Genomic DNA, 26261 nt, shown 5'->3' on the forward strand with positions numbered 1-26261 from the left:
TTTAAGGTGTCGCGGAAAAATACAACAAAATTAAACTAGTACCGGTACCGAAAAAAAGAAGATTTATTCATAACACACGTGAAAAGACTCAGGAAAACCGAGTTAACGATAAAAACGATAACAAAATAACGCTGAAAACCAATAAAACCCCTGAAAACCATACATTTCACACCTGAACCTCAACTCTCGCGGCCCGGTACCAAACGACTCACAGACTGTACTGGACGGTACTGGTCCGAGGCCCGGGGGTTGGGGACCGCTGTTCTAGATAATGCAGGATAATGGATAGTGTAAACGGATAGCGTTAAAGACTTTCAGAAGGGCTTCATGTTTGCAAAGTCATCCTAAAAAACTATTAAAGTGTTGTTAGACATTTAAGAAATTATATTAATGAAAAGAATAAAATGACCAGGTATCTTCTTTGCTCATAACTTCTTCAACTGAAGTCCTTATACTTATCTATACTCTGTGGTTTGCTGTACTTTGTTCATGTGGTGTCTTGATTCAATCTCAGAGTTCAAAGATGTTGACAGAAATTGTAGGTCAACAACACATTTTTTTAGGCTCACTGATCCTGAAATTACTTTTATATACATCAATAAAACACATTTTAAAAGAAGGTCTTGGACTTGAATCCAGTCTGGGGTCTTTCTGTGTGGCGTTTGGGCCTTTTCATCGTGTCCACCTGAGTTTTTTCTGGGCACTTCAGCTTCCTCCCACATCCCATTCCAAAGACACCCATGGGGTCAATTGGCATTAATGCTTGTCTGTCTCTCTGTGTTATCTCTGTCCAGTGCTGCCTCTTGCTTTATTATGACACATGGCATAGGCTGCAGCCCCCCCGTCCCCCTGAAGTGGATAAGGAGAAGAAAATGGGTGTATAGATGTTTACTTTCAATGTACAATGTGTTTCTGCAATAAAAAAGGATTTCAAAATCCCACATGAGTTCAGTTTTACAGTCTGTATCAGAGTGCCAGCTCTAATCATTTAGATCTCTTACCTTTTTACTTTTTGTAAACAACAAATCCAACAGCAGCCACAGAGAGAGCAACCACTGCAGCAACCACTACAGCAATGACAGCAGTCATCGTGGCAGGGGGTGTGTCTACTAAGTAAAAAATAAAATTTAAAAAAGTACATTCAGTTCAGTTTTATTTAGATAGCACCAAATCACAACAACAGTTGCCTAAGAACCCTATAATAATATCACACATCCATCCTATAGGTTTCATCTACACTGCATATTTCAATGAAGCAGGACAAATGTACTAAAATTATATTACTACCTTTTTAACTCATTAGCAGGAGCTCTAGTTTTCACTTCTAACTGCATTCAGTAACATATGCCTCGGTGAAAAGCCATAAACAAACAACTGAGGATTTTATGAATTAGAGACAGTGTTGAATTTTAAAATGTAGAAGTTCACTGTCAGAGTTACATGATGTGAAGTGTGAACTTTAAAAAGGCTATTCTTACAATTTTTAACACCAGTAACACCTCACATACTCTGAATCAAAGAAACAGGTATTACTTTATACAAACACCGGATTTATTTTTATTCTGTCCATAATTTATTCCCACAGTAACAGCTATTTTTCTTGGGGCGCGACAGAAAAATACTGGCGGCTGTAAGTAGTATCGCTCAGCCCCTAGTAGATGCACTCAGGGTATCAATTTAAAAATCCTACATGATTTTCAAGATATATAACCTCTGAGCTTAACCTTGAGTTCAAGGGCAGTGCAGCCAAAAGCCCTCCTGTAAGCCTACCACTCGCAGGAGAAATATATGTTGGCTACAATGTTTGTTGAGTGGCTGTCAGAGGTGGAGGACCTGGGGATCACTGGCCCAAGTGGAGGAGATTAAGTCAGTCAGGGTATTGTTCGCAAGTGAGGGGCGAGGGGAGTGAGAAATTGACAGATAAATTGGGGTGGCATCTGCAGTGATGCGGATGCTGTACCAGTCCATCATGGTGAAGAGAGAACTGAGCACCTACAGTTACAAGCTCTGGGTAATGACCAAGAGAATGAGATACAGATACAAGCGGCAGAAATTAGTGTCTGGCCTCTCCCTTAGAGATAGGATAGGGTGAGGAGGTCAGCCATTCAAGAGGGGCTCAGAGGAGAGCAGCTACTTGTCCACATCAAAAGGACCCAGCTGAGATAGTTTGGGTAAATGATTAGGATGCTTCTTGGCCACCTCCTGGGTGAGCTGTTCAAGGCATGTCTCACCAGATGGAGGCCCTAGGGCAGACCCAGGACAGGCTGGAGAGATTACATCTCTTGGCTGGCCTGGGAATGCCTCGGTGTTCCCCCATATAAGCTGGAGTGTGAGGCTGGGGAGAGGTCTGACTTTTCTGCTAGACCTTTTTAGGCTTAGGCTTTTATTGTTCTTCATTTTGTGTTTTATTCTATTATGTGTTTTGTTCTATTGTTGACTGTCCTTAGGTGTGTTGAAAGGTGCTTTATAAATAAAATGTATTATTATTATTATTATTATTATTATTATTATTACTTTATTAGATAAGGGGAAGAAAGTGGATGGACGGACATTCAAACACCACATTATAGACAATTCACAGTTTTAGCAGTTAGAGCAAATAAATTAGTTGCTCTCATTTGATCATTACTTATTTTGTTTTTGCCCCTTTGGTTCTAACCACGGATTTATGTAGTTTGAAGACAAATGTAGAAGTTCTAATATCACATTCAGGGTGGCATGAAATTCAAAACAAGTTTTCTTACTAATATCAACAGCAAGAGCTTATATTTACAATGAAAGTGAGAGAAAATGATTGTAATACACAATAATAAAAAAAACAACAACATATTTTCCCTATTAAGACCTAAAAGAGTTATTCTCAACGTGACAGTTATGCCTCCTGGGATCCAATATAGGATAAACAAATAAAGCATTACATTAACAATATCAGCAAACAGAACGTTTCTCTCACCTCCACCATTGCAAGGTATTTTTTTTCCACATTTTGTACTGATCACTGTTTTGTCCAGTTTGGTGATGACATGCTCATCATTGGAGAGCTGAAACACACAGTCATATCTGCTCCAGTCTTCAGGTGTGACTGATGAAACATTCAGATCAACGTTACTCTGGAAGGTCCCATCATTGTTGGGGAGGATCTCTCCAGGATCCACACCTTCATGAATTTCCTCTCCATCTTTTTCCAGAACATCACAGCTCTGTCAGGGTAGAAACCTGTAGCGTGGCAGATGATTGGAGAGGAAGGGGTCTTCTGAAGGAGAGACACTGAGGGAAGAACTGGAGAGACAGAGGGAGACAATGCAGGCAGAGGGAAGGAAGAAGTAATGATTAGAAAAGAAACCAAATGAGGATATAAAGAAAATCAAAGAAAACGAAATTCAATAGGAAGAAATGTATAATGTACATGTTAGATATAAAACACTGTAATACCAACAGAAAATAATTGTGAGTGATTGTCTGTGTAGGTTTTCAGTCTTCCAGGTCATGGTTGCCTATGAAGCTTGGAATCAGAATCAGAATCACGTGTATTGGCCAAGTATCCCGCTAAACATATAGAAGGAAGTTGGTTCCGGTAGATGGCACAAAGAAAGCAACTGGATTTTAACTTTCTTGTAAATGTTCTTGAAGCCAAATGGTGGAGATGTCTTGATGCATGCTCAATCATCCAGGTAAAAAAAATCCCCAAAAGTTTATTCTGTTCATCTGGACGTAGCATTTTTAGTAGGAGAAACATTTTGTCACTCATCCAAATGACTTCCACAGTTTCAGCTGACTGCAGATTTCCCCAACTTTATACCTTAAATGGTATAATGACTGAAACTACCACCACTGAATAATAATGGATTGCATTTGTATAGCGCTTTTCGAGACCCTCAAAGCACTTTACAATTCCACTATTCATTAACTCTCACAAACTGGTGGAGGCAAGCTACGTTTGTAGCCACAGCTGCCCTGGGGCAGACTGACAGAAGCGAGGCTGCCATATCGCGCCATCGGCCCCTCTGGCCAACACCAGTAGGCGGTAGGTGAAGTGTCTTGCCCAAGGACACAACGACCAAGACAGAGCTGGGGATTGAACTGGCAACTTTCCGGTTACAAGATGAGCGTCCCAACCACGATTGCACTAATGGACCATGAGGTCAGTTTCATGATCATTAATATGCTAATTGTCATGACCATTGATATGGGGCAAATAGTGGAGAGTTCCTAGGTACTTAAACCCCGTCCTTAAGATTGTCATTGACCAGCCATTGATTATGTTCCTCATCATGAGCCAAAGTGTAAATAAAAAAGCATGGGTCATTATTACCAGAGGTTTCGGATGAAAAAAGGGGGTGGCTTTCGACACCAACTGTCTGTCATCTACAATGTAGTTTGGATATCTCTTCCCAGGTGGTTTTCAGTAAGCTGGACCAGAGGAATGTCTACTATCTAGTCAGGATTCGAGGAGGGGATGAGTGGAAATTAGCCTTTAAGCTTGTGATGATATTTTGGATTAACCAATGCATCAGCTGTTTTTCGGGTCCTGGTTAACAACGTGTTACGGGACTTTATCAACCACTTTGTTTTTGTCTACTTGGACGACATCCTGATTTTCCCCACGTCAGTGTCAGAACACAAAAGCCATGTCAGGCATGTTTGGACACTGTCTTTTCTTGGTTACATCATTGAGCAGGGCAATCTTTGACCCGATCCTGTGAAGGTAAAGGCTGTAGAAGAGTGGCCCAAACCCACAACTCCAGCTCTTCCTTGGGTTCGCAAATTTCTACTGCAGTTTTATTAGGGACTTTAGTAAGATTGCTTCACCACTAACTCTGTTAACGTCTCCTATGGTTCCTTTTCAGTGGGATCAATGCTGGTGACCCAGCATTTTGTGTTGTTATTATTATCTGATGATTTGATGTTTAGTTTCATTATGTATTCTGGTTCAGGGGTTTTCTTCCTGTGCCTCCCTTGGTGTGTGCCTAGTTATCCCTGTCTGTGTGCTCTGTTTCGCGTCCCTGAGTCTGTGTCTGTAAGTTCAATCTGTGGAGTTCCTGTTTTACTTTGAAGGTCTGTGTCACTTGTAATGTTATTTAGGATCAGCTGTACCTCCCTCCTGTTTGCCATTCCTCATTCCCCTCCGTGTGTGTGCATATATACTATGTGTCTCGGTCGTTGTGTCCTTGGGCAAGACACTTCACCCGTTGCCTACTGGTGATCAGAGGGCCCGGTGGCGCCAGTGTCCAGCAGCCTCGCCTCTGTCAGTGCGCCCCAGGGCGGCTGTGGCTACAATGTAGCTTGCCATCACCAGTGTGTGAATGTGTGTGTGAATGGGTGGATGACTGAATGTAGTGTAAAGCGCTTTGGGGTCCTTAGGGACTGAGTAAAGTGCTATTTAAATCCAGGCCATTTACCATTTACCATACTATGTGTTTGCCTGTGCTGGTTGTCGGTCCGTCTGTGTAACTCAGTGTATCTCTGCGTCTCTCTGCCCTACATTCCCTGCATCATCCCTGCTCATCTCTCCGCCTCCTAATGTTTTCAGGTAGGTTGTCAGGACTTCAGAGCAGCCAGCTGTGATGAGTGTAAAGGACACTAGTTTTGTTTCTGGGACTGTTTATTCTGGGGTTGTGTGTTTTGTGACACAAGATAATGATGACTGTGGTTTCCCCATTTCACCTGTGAATAAAATCACAAGGACTGCCTTTAGTTAAAGGACTGTTTTTCACCTGCTTCACTTCTGTCAGTACAACCAGTACAGCCATCACACTGAGACTTCTGTCAGTTACTGGCCATCAAGCTCGCCCTGGAGAAGCGGAGGCACTGGCTGGAGGGCACGGCTCAACCATTCATCGTGTGGACAGATCACAAAAACCTAGCGTAGCTACAATGTATGTATTTTTATTATTTTAATAAAAGTCAGAATACATACAAGTGTATTCCTTGGTATTTTGTAGAATTGCCCTAAAACTGTTTCACTTGGGCCAAATCTTTCAGGTATATTAATAATAATAATACTAATAATAATAATAAATTTTATTTGAAAGCGCCTTTCAAGACACCCAAGGACACTTTACAATAGAATACGGTAGAACACATAATAGAACAATGACAAAATGAAGAACAATAAAAACAAAAGCACAAGATAGAATAAACAAGCAATAGATCCTTCCCCAAGCTTTATACAATACTTCTCTTGACAGAACAGGTGTAACTTTTGTAATTCATTTTGATCTATGTTTGGGGTAATTGTCTTTTTAGAAGACCTATTTGCGCTCCACGAGTTCCTTCTGCAGCAAAACAGCCCCACAACATGATGCCACCACCCCCATACTTTGCAGTTGCGATGGAGTAATGACGCTTTAAAGTTTCCCCCTTTTTTTCTCCAAATATACACTTTATCATTGCCGAATGGTTTAATTTTTGTTTCGTCAGACCACAGGACATGTCACAAGAATTTAACATTTTTGTCCCCCCGTGCAGTTGGAAACTGTAGTTTGGCTTTTTTACGTTGGTTTTGAAGTAATGGCTTTCTCATCCCAGAGTAACCTTTCAGCTAATGGTGGTACAGGATTCGTTTTATGGTGGATAATGACACTGTCTTATCAGTTTCAGCCAGCATCTTCACAAGGTCTTTTGCTGTTGTCCCAGGGTTGATTTGCACATTTCGCAACAAAACTCTCTGTGATGCAAAATCTGTCTTCTTCTCAAGCAGTATGACGGTTGTGCATTCCCATATTTGTTATACTTGCATATTATTGTCTGAATAGATGAATGTGGGACCTCCAGGCATCTGGAAATTGCACCTAAAGATGAATCACACTTGTGGAGGGCCACAATTCTTTTTCTGATGTCTTGGATGATTTCTCTTGATTTTCCCATGATGTCAAAGAAAGAGGCTCTGTGTTTGGGGTGTGCCTATATTTTCATCAACAGGTGTGTCACCAATTAACTCAAAAGGACTCAATGAAACGATCAAAAGTTTCTTAATTTCAGTAATGAAGTAATGTAATGAAGCTTATGTGTAAATTCATTAAGGATGATCTGTAGGTAGTTATCTATTTGTTTCCAATGTGTATGTGACTAATCTAAGCTTTACATCACTTCCAGTTTCCTCACACTGTTAAGCTGATTGTCATGACAGGTCTAAACCAATTGTCTTTCTCCTGGCCTCCATCAGTCCAATCAGTCTTCACTCCTCGTACTTTAAATCTCACTGCGCATCTGTCATTTTCCCGTGCAGATGGCTTAGTGCAACCCACCTCCATCCCATCTCTGTCTCCCTTGTCACTCAGGCTCCATTCAATGCTCTTCATCTCCACCACTAGCATCTAGATTCCGAGGGGTCCTGCCCTAATCCCTATCACCACTGGGATTCAACTCTGCTGTGATGGGCAGTTGGAGTCTAACCATCAAATACCTCAAACTGAATTCTGTACATCAATAAATCAGCCTACCTTTGTGAGTGTAATGGAACTAAAGGCTTCTCTTTTCCCATCAAATCTAGGCAGTAAAACCATAAAAAACAACATGTACACACTGACCTTTGGTGATTGCAGAAAGATTCAAATTCCTCACCAAGAAAACAGTGGATCTGTTACCATGTTTGAATCACGGGGGGGCTACTTCAGAGTAACTCTCAGCAAATTTCCAAGTGCTATAGATCATTATGGGCAAGCTATTGTTAATGAATATGGGTGCTGATTATAACTTACTCGGGGTTGCTAGTGGGGTGCAACATCTAGGGGACAGCAGGGTAGACACTTTTAGATTGGGGTAGTTAGTTGCTGGTCGAATCCCCAACACCATCAGCTTAAATTACTTTCTATTTTGGTACCTATAGTGATGATACCCCTAGGATCAGAGACTCTAAACCTTTGAACGGAGAGCCGGTCCAAATTTCTGTACAGAGATAACTGGGATCTGAACACATGTCAAAGTACATTTTAACACTGGGACTAAAAAATTTGCTGTCTTTAAATGGAATGAGCTACAAAAATTGTGAAACTGATTTCATTATATTTAAAATTATTATATTATCTACAACTACCCTTGCACATGATTTTCTTAATTTGAATATGTATAATGTGTTCTTGTATTGTTTTTTTTTTTTGTACACAAGCCTCTCTTAGTAGAAGGGCTCTTCATCTCAATGAGTTCTTAATAATTTTTCTGCCCACACCATCACTGTTAATTTTAATTTTTCCTTATTTGTGTCTGAAAATATTATTGAAAAAAGTGTTTAACTGAAATAATCAATAACACATTGGAAGAGGCTGGATCCACACACATCTACTACAGAGTTACCTTCTAAAAATGATGTTTTGTTATACAACTGTATTTCTTGGAAGACTATGCAACACAAAATAAACATTTTTGTATCCATGAAACCGTACGAGGTTGTGTGACTCTACCTGTTCTCTGCAGGGAGCTTTTCCCATAGGACAAAAACTTCTTCATCCATTTTTGATAAATGTTAGTGAGAAGGTTTTCATTGTGTTTTGTCCTAACACTGTCAGCATCCCATTTCTGTTTAGTAATGGCAGCTTCTGGTTTCAGTGCGTTCCATGTCAGTGTCTTCAGATCAAAGTCAACAAAGCCTTCTCCGTTATAACCGTACTGCAAAAATCCAGTCACATTTCCAGTTTTTTCATCCCATTCACAGCCTTCTCTCATCTGTAAAATGTGAACACCTGAAGAGAGAAACAAAGAAAATAAAGATAGTAATATATTATTTTAATATTGCATATTGTCATGGATGCACTGCATCATGGATTGGCAGGTAGGATGTGGACCCAAACGCACTCATGGGATAATGAGAGGAGAGCACAGGTATAAATTATAAGGCAGTGAGAACAACAGTTACTAAATAAAACAAGAAGGCACAACTGAATGGGAGGAAACAAGGGTTAAACTAACATAGAGGACTGAAAGTCTAGAGAAGGGAACATAAGATAAGGTAAGATAAAATAAGATTAGTTAACCCTTTATTAGTCCCACACATGGGAAATTTGTTTGGTCACAGCAGAAAGTGAAAAGTACAAAGTTAAGAGCAGCAAAAATTAAGAAAAAACTATAGAATAAGATCCAATAGAATAACATACTATACAGGACACACTAAAATACTATATATTTCGCAGCCTCGCTGTTTCGCAGATTTTTTTGAGTGCAATTGTGCATGCTTTTTTTTTTTTTAACAAACTAAATACTAACTACAAAAATAATGAATAGTGGGACACAAATGATGAACTAAATATACACGAAGCCACAAAGGAGGTAAAAAGAATAAGTAATAAAAACTATTTTTCAAAACAAAACGCAAACATAGGCAATTCTCAAAATCAAAAAAACATTAACTCACAAAACTCAAAACCCAGGGACCATGACGCCATGTGTGAGGAACTACCTCTTCAGGGTTTATAACGTGCCCATGATCTGAATCTGACTCTCTAGCAACTTTTTGTTAATATGATTTTGAAGGTGATGGAATTCTACAATGTGTAAAGTAGGCCTGGTGTGATTATTCAAGGTTAAAAGAAAAACAAGAGATAGAAACTGATTCAACTGACGAGTTATCATGAGTTAAGCTTTTAAAGGCAAAGTCTGTTTCTAATTATTTTTTATGCAAGACTAAAATTTTAAAAAGAACAATTATGTAAATATATATCTTTATCATCCTTTTTGAGGAACTCTCACACTAATAAGGTTTATGACTCAATTGATGAACACAAAAATAAGACTTTAAAAATCTTTAACTGAAAACTAACAAAATAATTTTATATCAATCAGTTTTCTTTTCGACTTACTGATTTAATTGATCTAAAAATATATAATACTGCACCTTCACTCTGGAACTGCTCCTCCAGACTAGAAATACGCTTTCCAAAGTTATTTGGCAGATTCACAAAACAGTAACGAGTGTACATCTCCAACAGCTCAGTGTCGTTTTCAAACATCTTCTTCACCCAGTCCTGTCTTGGTTCCAATATCTTGTTAATGCTGTCACAGTAACCTATCTGAATGCCATCAAGCATCATAGCACCCATAAACTCTGGGATGTTTGGGACTCCAGATGATGCAGTGACGAGAAGCTGCAGTGAGTGTTTCACTGTGGAATAAACAATTTTTATAATGTTAAATGAAAGTAAATAAAACATTCAGAGAAAATGTCAGAAATATGATTGGTTCAGTATGATTCAGTTAGCATTATTGGCGCTGGAGTCAAAGGAAATTAGTCTAAAAGAGGACTGTTTGATCAGTGATCAAGCAAAACAACAACAAAATTAACCCCATTCTTTTTACTCTGACGAAGATGTTTGACCAAATCTGCTCATCTGGTTTGCAGCTGTTTTGCATGCGTTTGTGACATCGACAATAAATTATTAAACCAACATCTATAAAAATGTGTGTAATGTGTGTATTCAGCCAAAAACCTAAACACTTCTTCAAGTGCAAATATGTTATGACATTTAATATACCAACTTATATAGTAAAAACTTGGCTACCGACGACGATAATCAAACACAGCTGTAGTTTCCGTTATCACACAGTGAGTAATAAAAAAGGTATTCGTTTTGGTGACGTTTTTATCCGCAGTTTTCCGGAAAATTAGTAATGAATTTTCATAAAATTCAGGCTAAAAAGAGCTTTAAAGTAAAGCGAAAGTTGACGCCCTGCTCTGGGTCAGATGAGTTCAAAAGATTTTCTTTTTACCTGCAGATGACGTGGAATACAAAAAGAAGCAACACGAATAAAAACATATTATCCTCATCGTGATCCTGTAATTACTGCTAGAATAATTTTGCTGTTAGGTCTCGCTGAGCGGTCCCATTTTAGAAACCCGTTAGGTTTTATGTACTGTACGTGTGAAAATAACGTCTTCCTGTTGATTTCTTTCACAGTAAAAGTCCTCGAAATCAAGACTAGCATCCAGTGTTAAAAAAGACAGAACGTGTTTTCCTTTTTTTTTTTTTTTTTTTTTAAAAAACGGTAACATTTATCACATTCTCACGTGCTAATTCTGACCAATCGTAGCAGTCCATTTCTCTCTCGCTGACCAGCACATTTTTAACCCTTTCACGCATAGTGGTCACTACAGTGGACAGCTATTCAAAGGCTGTTTTCTTTTCATAAACACAACACACAGTGTATATTATTCATTCGTTTGTCAAATTCATAAGTCAAAACGTATGTTGCCCATTTAAGTGGGCATGTAAAACACTCTTTGAAAAGTAGATACATGTTTAAAAAAAATCAAGTTCCAACATCTTTTTTTCATGCCTAAAGATGAATAAAAAGACTTATGAAAAAAAAAAACCTGAATAAGATTGTCATTATTCATGCATGAAAGGGTTAAATCTCTCTCATGGTCAAACTTTGTATACACTGTCAATGGGATTTTTTTTAAATGAACTTTATTGAACAAAAAATGAGTATACAACATGCAAACAGATGAAGTATACAAAAGAACAGAACATGAACACACAAAACCAGGGGCAAAGAAATAATTATATGAATACATGCAAAAATTCACATATTTGCATTGTTTTGAGGGCCTTTATGTTGGTGGAGTCTGATATTGATTTTATGCACAATTCCACATCCTTTAGAAAATGACAGAAATATGATGTTTTATCAGAAAACTTACATTTATGGATAAAAATTTAGCTAAAAGTATTAAAAAAATTATTGTAAAAAACATTTATCGTTTTTCTTGGGGAACTTAAAGAAACGGAATAAAACATTTTCCCATCGTAAAGAAAACTTCCTTAAAATATGGACAAAAACAAACCTGCTAAATTCCTTCCAGAATCTCTGTGTAGAAGAACAGTACCAAAAAAGATGTGTCACAGTTTCTGGATGATCCCCACAGAAAGTGCAATTAGTATTTACGTCTCTTTTAAATTTTACAATGTGGTGACTGGCTGGGTAACATTTATGAAGAATTTTAAATTAAACTTCCTTCACCTTATTTACAGTTAGATATTTATGGGGGATTGAAACTGGGGATTGAGACTGTCTTCCAGTTGATATCTGGAACATATCGATTTCAGTACGATATTATATATGGGAGAGAAACAATATCTTCATGGAATAAACTACGTATTCTCTTATTGTTGTTACCAAGTTCCTGGGAAAAGCAGATTTTTCCCACTGCTGACTCAGCTGGATCAGGGAGAGCGACTGAGGTAGATATTGAGCTGTCAGCGTTTTTATATAACATTAAAGTACCTGAGGAAATGGCACCAAGCACCACTGAGAATTCCTGAACACTGACTGGAAAATTATATAGTGCAAGGAATTCGTTTTAAGTAAGTAATTGTCCCTCTTTATTAACCAGCTGAGCCACCAATAGGATCCCATTTTGGACCCAAGTTTCTCCTCCCGGTGGGACAACAATAATTAGACAACAATGCAAACAGGATTTGTAAATGTGAACAATTAATAACATCTTCAGAAAGACACAAGAATGTTCATTAGACTGCCTAGACTAGCATGACAATGCTGGCCACCACGCAGAAGGAAATGTCCAGTGCACTGTAAGGCTGCTGTGTTGCTTAAGCTGGAAGAGCAACCATTAAAGTGATTGTGATTAACTTCACAAGGTGTCACTGATAGGCTTCCCAACAATAGTACTTGATATTTCTTTATACAATACTGACTAATTGAACTAATTGAAATACATCCATCCATTCTTTTCCACTTTTCCTTGTAACAACCACCCGTCTTGTTGTTTTGATGCTAATCTCTTCTTTATCTTTCCTGCTTGTTTGGTGTCACGGGTCATAAGTTTGACACCCCTGGTACGGACACTGTGAACCTGAAATTTAAACTGGATTCATTTTAAGAATACTAATAACATTGATATCTTGCATTTTTGGAATAAAAAACAGTTATAAATTTATATATACAAGCACTGAATTTGTTTCTTCTTGTCTGTTAGAATCTCCATTAGTTATTCAGTAGTAACAGCTGCTATTCTTGGATTCCAAACAAAAACTTTGGTGAGAATGTTCTTCTTGAAATCAGAGACCTGAAACACACACTCGTATCTGCTCCAGTCTTCTGGTCTAAATGATAAAACATTCAGATCAACACTCATCTGGAAGGTCCCATCATTGTTGGGGAGGATCTCTCTGTGGGGCACAACTTCATCGATCTCCTTTCCATCTTTCCTCCAGAACATCACGGCTCTGTCTGGGTAGAAACCTGTAGCGTGGCAGCTGACTGGAGAGGAGGGAGTCCTCTGGAGGAGAGACACTGAAGGAGGAACTGGAGAGAGGGAGGGTGGGAAAGGGAGAGAGTGAGAATGGATGGAAGAAATAATAATGAGAAAGGAAAAACAGGTAAGGAAAGAAGATGAGAATAAACAAGTAATTCAATAAAGAAAAAAAGAAACACTGACAGTGAAACAAGTGTCGTCTACATGTTAGATGAAAAACATGGCTGCAGAAGTAGAAAATAACTGACATGAACTCAAAGATGTGAAAATCAAAACTAAATCTGTAATTCAAAACAGAGTGAGTGTCACCAGCTTATTAGCAGCTGGATACAGATGTATCATGGCACAATCTAAACTAAATGCAACTTTAGAAACATGCAGATATTATCAGTAACTACTGCATGAATTGAAATTCTGAACTCATGAATGCACTAAATGAAAACACATGGGTTCAGTTCATGTAAAATCATTCTTTTAATCACAAACATTCATATAAAATCATGTAGATCCATCCACCAGCAGCTGAAGCTAAAAGAAAAGTTGGAGAATACACTGTTTGGAAAACGCTGAAGAACTCTTTCAGTTCCTCTCCTTTCGGGGCGCAACAGCAGATTATCTACCTCAGTCTCACCTCTCTGTCACACCAACCCTCTGCGTGTCCTTCACTACATCCATGAGGCTCCTCTGTGGTCTTCCTCTTCTCCTTCTGCCTGGCAGCTTCACATTTAACATCCTTCATCTTAAAATATCCTCTATCCCTCCTGTGCACATGTCCAAACCATTTCAGCTTCGCCTCTTTAGCTTCATCTCCAAACTGCCCTGCCTGAGCTGAGCTACCCCTCTGAGGCATTCATTTTTAATTTTGTCCATTCTGAACATCTTAACATCTTCAGCTTTGCCTCCTGTCTTTTCGTTAATGCCACTGTCTCCAAACCATACCTCATAGCATGTCTCACTGCCAGTTTGTAAACCTTCTCTTTCACTCTTGCTGTTATGCTCCTGACACTCGTCTCCACCCACTCCACTCTGCCTCTTTCTACCTGCCTCCCACTCATTCACACATGTATATTCTGTCTAGATCACAACGTTATTTGCAAATATCCCAGCCCACAGAGACTCCTGCCTGGTTCCATCTGTCATATGATCTATCATACACTCTATCTGGATCCACAAAGACAGAGCAACTCGTTCTGAGCTTCTTCTTCTTCTCATGGCTTTACTTTTCCTCCCTGGTTTCACCTGTGTCCAATCAGCTCTGTGTGTGCATGCAGATGTGTCTCTTTCTCTGACAGTTGTTAGTTTGTCTGTTTTGACTTTGATTTGAGCCAGTAGTCGACTCCATAGTTTTTGTTCTTTTCTAGATTCTTTTTCGGCATTAGTTTGTTCTGATCAGCTTTCATCAGAGCTCCTGTTTTCTCAGTTCAGGTCTGCATTTGAGTTTGTGTTTTTTTATTGTTGTTGTTGAAGCTTGACATTTTTCTGCCCATGCAAATAACTGATTATCAGTTATGAATATCTAACTTTTTCAGAGAAGCCCCTTACCTACAAATAAAGGATAAAAACTACCCAGTGGATAGATATCTATAGACTTAGTGTAGAACTATAAAGAATATATGTCATAATGTTAAAACTGGAGAAAACCACGAGTGTCCATAATGCTGTGTGTGCTGGTCACCTGGTCTTGATTATTAGAACACTATAAGTAACATCGCACCACAAATTTCTGTTTCCTTATTTGTGTCTTGTGTCAAACTTACTGATAAAAATGTGAAACTATAATTGTCCATAATGTAGCAGTACAGCAGTATTTGCACACAACTTCTTTCATTCACCTTCAAAATCATTAAATACAAAATTAGCCTCAAAGCTTTGTCCTTTAAAAGATAACTGTGTTGTTAGAAAGATAACTCAACATAAAATAAACACCACTGCATTAATGAGGTCATGTGGTTCTACCTGTTCTCTGCAGGGAGCTGTTCCCACTGCCCAAAAACATCTTCAGCCGCTCTGGACAGATGTCAGTGAGGAAGACTTCATTTATCTTTGTTTTATTACTGTCAGCATCCCAGCTCTGTTTGGTAGCGTCAGCCTCTGGTTTCAGTGAAGCCCACGACAGTGTCTTCAGATCCAGTCCAATAAAGCCAGACTTCAAAAAGCCAGACTTCTCTCCAGTGCTTTCCTCATATTCACAGAAAATAAAATAAATAAATACCGTAACCTTCACTTTGGTTGAACTGCTGTTTCAAACTAATAATCCGCGCTCTGTAGGCGCTTGGCTGAATGTTAAAGCACTCACGTTTGTACCACTTCAAATAAACTGCCTCAACCACAGCAACACCCACAAGCTCTGTGACGTTTGGTTTCCAGCAGATCAAGTGAAGTAATTTATCGGCGAGTGTTTCACTGTGAAACAAGCATTTTAATATTTTATAAGATTAGATAAATAAAATATCCAAAAAGTATGAAAAATATAACTCCTGTAGTTATTTTTTGTTATTTCAAGTGTGAGCAATGACCAACTGTGAGACAAGATTAGCAATAAAAACTACGTTTAAATCTATAAGAAGAGGATTCGGTTATTATTCCTGAACGTGGGTGTGGAAGTTCAGTTAACAAAGGTCAGACTAACACAACGTTAAAGCAAACGCGCTGCAGATGTGAAAAGCTGTTAGAGCTCAAAGATTTAAAAGGTTTTATTACCTGCAGATGAAACAGAATAAAAAAGAAGCCGAAGGAATGAAGTCATCCTGTCCTCATCTTGTAGTTACTGTTAGAATAACTGCTGATCTTGTTTACTCTCGATGTACCGTTACTGGAAACCCTTTAGGTTCAGTGCGTGTGGGATAAGGGCGTCTTCCTGTTCCTTTCACAGGAAAAGTCCTAATTATATATACACATGTATAAGTATAGGTTGTTTTCTCTCTTTTATCCCGTCCCTGACATACATGCTAAGTGACGAACGTGCATAAAATTGTTTCTAAAAATGTAGTATCAGTTCAGCACTTTTTTCTTCATAAAGAAATAATATCATTGTTTTGGTTTAAAAACTAAATGTAATGTAATATGAAAATATAATAGGCAAAAATTGAAAAGCAAGTTACATTCCCCTTGAAATAAAAAAAAAATAGATGATTCGTGGACAATAATGTGTCATAATAATAATAATAATAATAATAATAATAATAATAATAATAATATTAATAATAATAATAATAATAATATTAATAATAATGTGTTGGGCTAAGAATTACACTAAAGACTGAAGACTGGACTTAAAGTGAAACTTTGGTTATCTGTTGGCAGTGGCGTGTCTAGAAAATTTTTGTTGGGGGGGCCAGGTAGGGGCACAGATTTGGAGAAGGGTGGCAGATGTAATTGGCAGATAATGTTAAAAAAAAAATCTACCAACAGTTAACCATCATTCAATAACCCTGTAAACCTAATAACTGAATTTGCTTTTGACTCTTATTAGAATGAGGTTTTAACCACTACGGTGCAAAGTTTTTAGATACTGCGTTGATGAAGTACAAGAGATACAATCAGTGCTTTGTCAGTGTTTACTCAGCATTCAAGGACAGCAATATTTGCATAGTATTTTTACGGACATATAGTGCACATATGTTTTGGGCAAAAACATTTTTGAATATTAAAATACGAACATTTTTAACATACAATTGCCAAATTAGCCAATGCAAAACTTTATCTGCCTATTAAAAAAAGAAGATAATCTTCTTACAAACTAGTGTTTGATTTTGAAACAGGAAAAAAGTGGGGAAACAAATGAAAAGACTAACATTTGAATGAAACCTGAAAGCAAGTAAATACTTTCTATGCTGCCTTATGATAAACTTTGGTAATATTGATGTATAAAGAACAACACTGGCTGATGATGAAATACAGTCAGCTGGCATGGTGACACTGCCAGTATTAACCTGCAGGGCTGGACTGGGACAAAAAATTGGGCATTTTGACTACAGACCGGCCCACCAGGTATTAAAGCCATAAAGTCTTTGAATGAAAACAAACACTGTTGTGACAGTGATGTACACTGTCTTGTTGGTATATGTATGATTTCTATACATTTTACGTCAGATAAAAACTTTGTTCGCAAGATTCAGATAATTATTTAATAACAGCCAGACATTTTAAATGAGAATTAGAAAGAAAAGTATTTCTTTGTGCCCCCCTTTCCCTGTTAATGCCCTACCTGGCCCCCTGGCATAACTTTGCTAGACCCGCCCCTGCACAGTTACCAGCTGTCAGCTACACAGAAAAGGATCCTGGTGTTATTTGTCTCTCAGAAACAGTTCATAACTTCCCTTCAACTCATTCATGTCACCTAAAAGGTAAACCTGTTTCTCCATCACCTGTTCAGCTCTGATGATTCAGTAAGGACATCTCCTGGTTTCATCTTCATGTTTCCCTCTCACCACATATCCAAACAGACATCATGACCAGCAGCTTTTACAGCTGTGGCTCCAGCAAACATCAGCTGATACTAGAAATTATTATTAAATAAATTCTAACAACAGCTGATCAAGCTTAAAGGTGCTGCTGTTGTTTAGCGCGACATCTGGTGGCTTCCTCTTTCTGCCGCAAAGTGGGCGATAAACAAACAAGAGAGAAAAGCCGATCAGCTGATCATTGATCAGTTTCATGATTGAAGTAGCAACAGGAGAGGGAGGGGGAGAGAATAAGAGAAGAAGAAGCATCTGCAGCGTAAAGACAGAATAACTCCAGCTTTGTGTCTTTTTTTCATTCTGGCTGAAGTCCGGGACAAACTGCGTCTCTTCTCAGCTCAATACGAAACATGTAATATTTTCTCTGAATCAGGGACCATTCCATTTTTAAGGACCCATTGGCAACTCTACTAACTAACCTCATGAATAAAATAAAGTTCAACATCAGTAACATCACAGCACCCGCCCAGCTGTATAGAAACTCCATCATGCTAGCTAGCACGCAGTAAGTGTTATTGTAACTGACTGTAAAAAGTCAGCACAACGAAAATAAACTCCACCTAAATTTGGTTTATATCTGACCCAGATAGACTGCAGGTCATAACTTCTTACCTGAAGTTCAGTTCACCTGACACTCGGACTGGCGGCCGCCTCGGGTCTCTCCTCCTCCTGCCTACCCTTCCCTCATCCACCTGCTAGCCGCTGTGGAAGCTCCGCCATGCTCGATGGCCAGTCCAGCTATGTTAAACTGTTAATCTTTCGCCGAAAAACTGTTTTCTGTGATGCTGTCTTTCGTGCTTGGCTCTCCTACCTTTGCTAACATGATGCTCATAGCGCAGAAGCCGATGCTGCATTCACTTACACTCGGATATCTGAGCTTCACTGTGAAAACATAATCGTACATTTGATATTTCATTGAATTTTATTGTTTTGGCTTCGGGGTGGCACCTGGGGTGGCCAGTCTGGTTGGGGGGTGGCCTGTGCCCCCCAGGCCACCCCGCTGGACACGCCACAGTCTGTTGGCAGTTAATCCACAAAGGTAAAAACATAAAGTCCAAAAACGAATTATTATTGTTTTCTTTCCCCCTGCACCTTTCCACAGTTAAACTACTGGAACAATGCACAACAGCAAACGTATGCTATTTTCTTGTTAGTGCCACATCCTCTCTGCTACTCAAAACAGGAATTACCAGTCTTCCTCTTTGCCATTTCCATTTATTTAGGAATTAACTTTCTGATTTTACACCCTGAATTATTTCCCTGTGAAAGATTTATGTTACAATACTGCCACAAACTTCACACACGTAATAATTATCTTGCTTGTTAAATTTCTCCAGTCTGTTATGTCACAAATCCACGCTCCTGTGGAACTCTTTCAGGTCTGAACCATCTGACCTTTGAAATCACTGTTGCCATTTCCGCTTAACACATACGTGCACTGATGCCTCTACACCACAGAGTGCTCCTTTTATTTACACCTATTTCGTCAAGTCAGTGAGCTCTACTTTTCTGCATGGATTATCTATTATATTTCACTTTCCAGCCAAAATGTCCAGTTCAGATGCAGTGTCTATTACCCTGAAAGTGATGATATCTTTAACAAACCTCCATGACTCCTGGAGGATCTGTTTCCTCATTCTAACTGAAAATTAGTTGCTTCAAATATGGACCACTGGCAATCAAGCTTCTAGCATTCCATCATTCGTTATATCCTTATTCCCACTCACCCAGACTTTGTCACTTCCCGATAGAGTCCTTTTTATTTATTTATTTTGTCAGATACATATAGAAACAATCAAGCCACTCATTTTCTTAACCTTTTATGAGAGGAGGTACACTGGTTTGATAAGCACTCTCATGACTATCTGCACTCTCATGACTATGTCTTTTGGGAAGGTGATCTTTAGTACAGTTTGTAAATGTTACTAAAAACATTCTTGGTTGAGAGAAAAGTTCCAGACGTAACATAGATGTGGTTTTAATACATGAGATAAGAAACAACTCAGTTGATAAGACAAGACAGTTGACAAAGTAGCAAACTTTATGCACCAAATCAAGTGTTAAATCTTTTTGCATGTTTTTTGTTGTTGTTGTTTTTAACAGAAACCTGTCAAATTTCTCTCTCCCACTGTCTCTTTTTTAGGAAATACACATTCATTTACAAAAGGAAAATAAAAAAGAAATCAACAGGTAAATGCAAAAATGTGTACTTATTTTTTAAAATAAATACAGTATCTTAATAGTTCCGTAACAGAATTATGAAGGTCTGTTATGCAGCCTCAATGAGTTTCTTGTGATAGACTGTGCCAGTTTCAGGAATTCATTAATAAGTTACTTCTCTCCAAAATATCTAACTGCTGTTCAGTTAATTGTGTTAACTTTTTATTTGCCACTGACATGTCACAGATTTTGCCTAAGCATACATTTTTCTCAGTTACTTTGAAATTTACTTTCAAATATTTATCAGTTTTCAGAGTTTTTAAGAAATTTTTCAGCAACTGCCAGAATTGTTTTGAGGTTTTGATGCAATCTGATACCTGACTCTACAGTGACACCTACTGGCCTCTGTTATCATTATCATATCTTGATGATGTTCCATGTAACATGAATTTTACTCTAAATAGAATTAAAGATTATAAATAGAATTTATAATGTTTTAACTTTACTTCACTCACTATGTAACTGTATTACACTCATTATCTGGGAGTAGATGTCATCCAGTTTGATCTTCACACTGTTAAACAAAGCTATTCCATGTCAGTGGGTTTTATTTTCAAAAGCATGTTTCTCTCATAGACAGTGGATGGACCTCAGTGTCTCTTTATGTTAGAAAACCTAACAATTCTCAGCTTTTTTTTTAACTAAACAATGATCAACAGAAAACAGCAGTGTGTGTGTGATTCATAAAGAAATAGACGCATAGCACCTGTTGCTACGTTTGTAATACCATTAAAAAGGAATTATTTAACTGAGACTATAACTCCATGAAGGAAACAGTTTCAACTTTAAAATTTCTATTTAATAGCAATGTTGAAAGAAAAAACTTAAAAAAATTAATTAAATGTAAGTATTTTACCTCATTTTATTTTATTACTTTTTGTTGTTGCTGTTATTATAAGCCACGTCTCCAGTCATGAAAAATATAATGAAAGAAACCAACGTGATGAAGGAGGTGGTTACTTATTGACCTTACTGCTGAATAAATGAATAACCAAAATGGTGCAAGTAAATTATTTATAGACAGAACAGTTAAAATATAGTGAAATATGAAAACTGTTTGACTTGAATGACTGATCAATCCTTTGGATCATAAAACAAAAAGAGAAAAATGGTTTTCCACAAAAAGTAAAGTTCACATAAACAAACTATTTAAAAAGCACCTTTTATGTGTTTGTTTAACTGGAGATTTGAACGCTGTTTTCTGGGTCCTGTGTTTGTATATGCGGATCTTGTTTCAGTTTCTCCAACAGTTCAGCAGTGTTGCCAGGCACTGTTATTTCCAAAGAAGAAAAATCACTGGTATTCTTTATAAAATACATAAACTGTATATCAGAGTAAAACAAGTTGTACTTACAAGGTGAACTTGAGTTTCTGCCTGAAATAAAAAGAAAAGAAATTATTTCAGGCATTTGTTCTGCATCACAATCAAAGTTTCTGTCATATATATTCAAAAATAAAAGTGTCTAATATAAACAATACCAAAGAAATAATATAACTGAACCATGCACTGCTGGTCCTGGTTCATTGATAAACTCAGCTCCTTTGATTCTCTGACCTTTCCTCTTTTTGTAAACAGCAAATCCAACAACAGCAAAAAGGATGAGAAGAACTGGAACAACCACTGCAGCAATGATGGAGATCATCCTGTCAGAGGGATTCTCTGCTCAGTAAAAACAGACAAACAAAATCAAATCTGCAGATGAAGCAGGTTAGAATAAACATATTTACAAGTAATATTAAAATAAAGTAATATTTAAAATATCCTGGAAGAGTAGTTGTAAAACAGCTAACTGATCATTTGGTCTGTTTTGAGTGTTTTGAATCTATCTGATAGATTTCAGTTTGTTTGGATAAATGAAGAGTAATTTGTCACATATTTGATACAAATCTATAACTTAAACTGACAGCATATCTTAAAAACATAGAAGCTTGCATTTGGCTGTAAAAATCTTCTAACCAGATATCTGGTGTGGATGACTTTGCTGAAAAATCTCTGACTTAATTTTGAACAGGATATATCCTTCAGTGTTCATATTAAATTAATATGTAGTGTGTGCAATATTGCTAAAATGAGAAACATCTCTCTGAGTGATCCTAAAAAACTAGTTCATAGATTAAATACTTCTCGGCCAGATTACTGTCATTCATTATTATCAATTTCCCCTAAATATTTCCTAAAAAGCTTTAAAAAGCTACAGTGAGAATACTGACAGAGATGAGAAAGAGAAACAATATTTCTCTCATAATATAATCTCTATAGTATTTACAAGTAGAATGGGAGGCAGAGCCTTCAGCTTTCAGGCCCCTCTTCTGTGGAACCAGCTCCCAGTTTGGATTCAGGAGACAGACACTATCTCTGCTTTTGATAAAGCTTATAGTCAAGGTGACTTTCTATACCTTCTTTAGTTATGCTGCTATAGTTTCAGATTGTTTCAGGACGTCATGTGATACACTGTGATGCACTGAGCATTTCCTCTTTACTCTTAACTCCCCATGTCTTTACATATCACTGTAACATGTCATCACATCGTTCTCCTTTTTCTACCTTAGTCTGTGATATATCTTTTTCATGCTCTCTTTTTTCTCTTCTTGTCTCTTTCCCTCACCCCAAACCAGTTGAGGCAGATAGCTGCCCCTCTCTAAGCCTGTTAAAATGTAGTTTTTCCTTTCTACTGTCATCAAGTGTTGCTTATAGACAGTAGTTTGATTGCTGGGGGTTTCTTCAGAATGCTGCAGGGTCTTTAACTAAGAGTATAAAGCACCTTGAGGTGACTTTTATTCTGATTTGGCGCTATGCAAATTAACCTGATTTGAAACTTTTGCAAAAATGGGTTTCTTAATAATAATAACAGTAACAGTTTATATTTACAATGAAAGAGAAAATGATTTTAATACATAATAATTAAAAAAATTAAGACATTCATTTTCCCCACAGTGACAGCTGTTCCTCCTGGGATTAAATATAGGACAAAAACGTCAAGCATTATATTCGAGACAGCAAACAAAATGTTTCTCTCACCTATGACAGGTATTATTTTTCCACAGTTGGTTCTGATCACTTTTTTATCCAGTTTGGTGATGATGTCATCGCCGTCAGAGAGCTGAAACACACAGTCGTATCTGCTCCAGTCTTCTGGTCTGACTGAAACATTCAGATCAACACACATCTGGAAGGTCTCATCATTGTTGGGAAGGATCTCTCCAGAATCCACACCATCATGGATCTCCTCTCCATCTTTCCTCCAGAACATCACGGCTCTTTGAGGGTAGAAACCTGTAGCGTGGCAGCTGACTGGAGAGGACGAAGACTTCTGGAGGAGAGACACTGAGGGAAGAACTGGAGAGAAAGAAAGAGAAGAAAATATCAAAAAGATAAAAAGAAGGGTTTCATTTTTCCAAATCTGACAATGTTAGAGCATCTTGATAACATCTAATAAATAATTGCAGACATTTATTTGACAAAAAATGACACATTAGAGCATCATCAGTCAAAACTCTGTCCTACATACAAGACAAAAATGTATCTGGGAAAATTAAACAATAAATAGAAAAGAAAAAACAGTGTGATTGCTGATGCATGTCGTTTGAAAATTCTAATTGTGCCTGAAAATTTTTCTGATCAAACGTTAAATTGGAAGTGTTGATAAAATCTTACAGATGTACAGGAGATCCAGCCCAGTTTCAGTTACTTTCTAAATCATTAAATATGAAATCAGCTTAAACTTTTCTGCCATTTTCTTTTAAAAGAGACCTGTATTATTAGAAAACGATGCAACATAAAATAAACACCACAGCATCCATGAAGCTACATCTGGTTATGTGATTGTACCTGTTCTCTGCAGGGAACGTTTCCCACTTTCCAAAGACATTTTCAGCCACTTTGGACAAGTCGTACTGAAGAACTCGACGGTGTATTTTATTCTATTTTCGTCAGTGTCCCATCTCTGTTTGGTATTGACAGCCTCTGGTTTCAGTGCGATCCACGTTAATGTCTTCATATCAAATTCAAGAAAGTCTTCTCCGTTGTAAGCATACCGTAAAAAGTTGATCATCTCTCCAGTGCTTTCGTCCCATTCACAGCCACTTATACTCTGTAAAATGTGGATGCCTGAGAGACAGAAAGAAAACAAAGACTGCAGTGAACTGCATTAATGTTGTTCATTGTGTCGAGACACTACTATTCTCCAACATTTGAGTTTTAATAGTTGAATAATTTAATCAGTTGAAAAACGAACATTGCAGATTCAAATTAACGTCTGGTTATTTGTGTTTAAAACAAAAAGGTTTAGAAGGACAAGAGAAAGAAAATGATTCAGCAGAGGAGTCATAGAAGAATGGTTGATGATGATGGTTTTAAGGTCTCAAATAAGAAGCAGGCCAACGAAATTAAAACTTGAAATCTTTCATGATTAACAAAAAACTTTTTGTTATAAAGTCTTGTTTTGCTTTGGTATATCTAATGTTTTATAATGATCTGACATGAGCCATAACAGGAAATACTTTACCTCCAGGTTGGTTGAACTGCTGCTGTAAACCAAAAATCCAGGCTCGGAATAAGTTTGGCAGAGTCACAAAACACTGTACAGTCAAAGACGTCAGCTGCTCGGGGTTGTCATCTAATATTTTCTTTGCCCAGTCCTGTCTTGGTTCTAGTATTTTGTTCCTGCTGTCACAGTAACCCGCCTGAATGCCATCAAACACCATTTCACTCAAAAACTCTGATATGTTTGGGACTCCTGACGATCCAGTGGCCACATGCTTCAGTGAGTGTTTCACTGTGAGACAAACAATATTTATTTATAGTTAGAAACGTGCAAACAATGTCAGCAGCCTAACAGAGGTGTTGTCCACTTTGTGTTTTCTAAGTGAGGACATAAAAAGTATTCATATTTAGGTTGATCATTTGAAATTCAGTTGTTACTTTAAGAGTATTTCATGGATTAAATAAAGACAAAATCAGTGGTCAAAGCTGTCATCTTAGTTCAGTTCAGCTCATTTTTATTTCAAACATGTGCATTCGCAATCATTACAAAATATAATTCCATTCTTTTGTTTGAAAAGGAGTAGGCAGAAGTATACACTTATTAGTCCCTACCCCCTCAAATTTTACCTCTCATTGATTTAATTTTCTTTTAGCCTTAAATTAAACAAACAACATATAAAGTAAAAGTAAAGCAAAGACAAAACAAACAAACAAATAAAACAAATAAACAAGCCCCACCACAATATAGCTACTTTCATATAAATAAGGACTGAGTGGGAATGTTTATCTAGTGATATGATGACAGCTAGTGTTCTAGTATATCTAGATAACGAGTGTCAAATTTAATATGGTCAAGTGAAAACAAAAACTGCTGTTTCTTCTCATTAAAGAGATGCAGTGTCAGTTTTGTGACTGACAGACCAAATTAGCATGATGATGCACTTGCAAGTCTTAAAGTTGTCTACCAGAAGTGCGCTACTGTGTATACACAGATGCAGTTAGTTTATTTGAATGATTACATAAAAGAACCGCTCATAGTAGTGGCTTAAATATTTACCAGATGAGGCCACGTGGCCAAACGAAATTAATACAGTGTAAGCGACAGTTTTACATGCTGTTCTCACTGAAAACGGAGTGGCAGGTAAGATGAATGAAAGAAGAAGAATGATGGTAAAGAAAAATCAGTATGTTTTTTTATACAGGTAAACTCATTTGTTAGAAATGTGTGAGGACTTATCCAGAGGAGAGCTGTATTATTACATTACATTGTATTATTGCTATTTGTTATTACTTTTCCACTGTTAAATATAAATAGTATATGTGTAACAGCTGTACTATAGAAGAACACAAGACATCAGATATCTGTGTTAATAAAGACAATGTCTAATGTGTAAAAATGTGGGGGGAGGGGGGGTTAGGCTACGGAACTTATTAAAGTCTATTTTACATATTTTAAGATTCAGACATTAAAATGAAACACAAACACAGTCACGTTATCAGCTCGTTATCAGTTCGCAGGCATCTGGTAGGACCAGAGCTTGAAGGAGAAGGGGGGAGAAAAAAAAGAAAAAAGCTACAGTGCCAATAAAATCCCATTGTTAATTAACGTCTGATAAATTGGTTTTGATCCTGAATCGGTTTGATCCTGTTTTGCATCATTATTATTCCACAAAGTGAATATTAAAATGTACTTCATTGGGATCACGGTAATTATCGACGCTTACTTATTAAATTAAAACGAAAGTAAACACACTGCTCGAGGTCAGGTGAGCCTGCTGTCACAGCTTCAAAATTTTAGTTTTTCTTACCTGCAAATAAATCACGGCAGAAGAAAAACAGCAAAAATAACTTCATGTCCTCGTTATCCTGAAAGCAGCATTGGTAACCTCGA

General features: G+C 37.5%; 2 protein-coding genes and 1 pseudogene across 2 annotated transcripts; all 3 read right to left on the reverse strand.

Annotated features, from left to right (window-relative positions):
* Window positions 1–231: 231 nt before the first annotated feature.
* Window positions 232–10853, reverse strand: LOC109196538 (major histocompatibility complex class I-related gene protein-like; annotated as a pseudogene).
* Window positions 10854–12716: 1863 nt separating this feature from the next.
* LOC112843547 (major histocompatibility complex class I-related gene protein-like) lies at window positions 12717–15366 on the reverse strand. The gene is made up of 2 exons (XM_025902424.1): window positions 15164–15366; window positions 12717–13257 (listed from the first exon to the last, which is right to left on the reverse strand). The coding sequence occupies exons 1-2, from the start codon at window positions 15201–15203 to the stop codon at window positions 12941–12943; spliced, it is 357 nt and encodes a 118-aa protein (XP_025758209.1). The 5' UTR covers window positions 15204–15366; the 3' UTR covers window positions 12717–12940.
* A 5660-nt stretch (window positions 15367–21026) lies between these two features.
* LOC100696328 (major histocompatibility complex class I-related gene protein-like) lies at window positions 21027–26261 on the reverse strand. Its single transcript, XM_019350362.2, has 7 exons — window positions 26179–26261; window positions 24393–24662; window positions 23717–23995; window positions 22907–23224; window positions 21443–21547; window positions 21242–21262; window positions 21027–21157 (listed from the first exon to the last, which is right to left on the reverse strand). Exons 1-7 carry the CDS (start codon window positions 26222–26224, stop codon window positions 21063–21065), a joined length of 1134 nt encoding a protein of 377 aa, XP_019205907.1. The 5' UTR covers window positions 26225–26261; the 3' UTR covers window positions 21027–21062.

Source organism: Oreochromis niloticus, linkage group LG22 (assembly GCF_001858045.2).
Source record: "Oreochromis niloticus isolate F11D_XX linkage group LG22, O_niloticus_UMD_NMBU, whole genome shotgun sequence".
Taxonomy (NCBI): Eukaryota; Metazoa; Chordata; class Actinopteri; order Cichliformes; family Cichlidae; genus Oreochromis; species Oreochromis niloticus.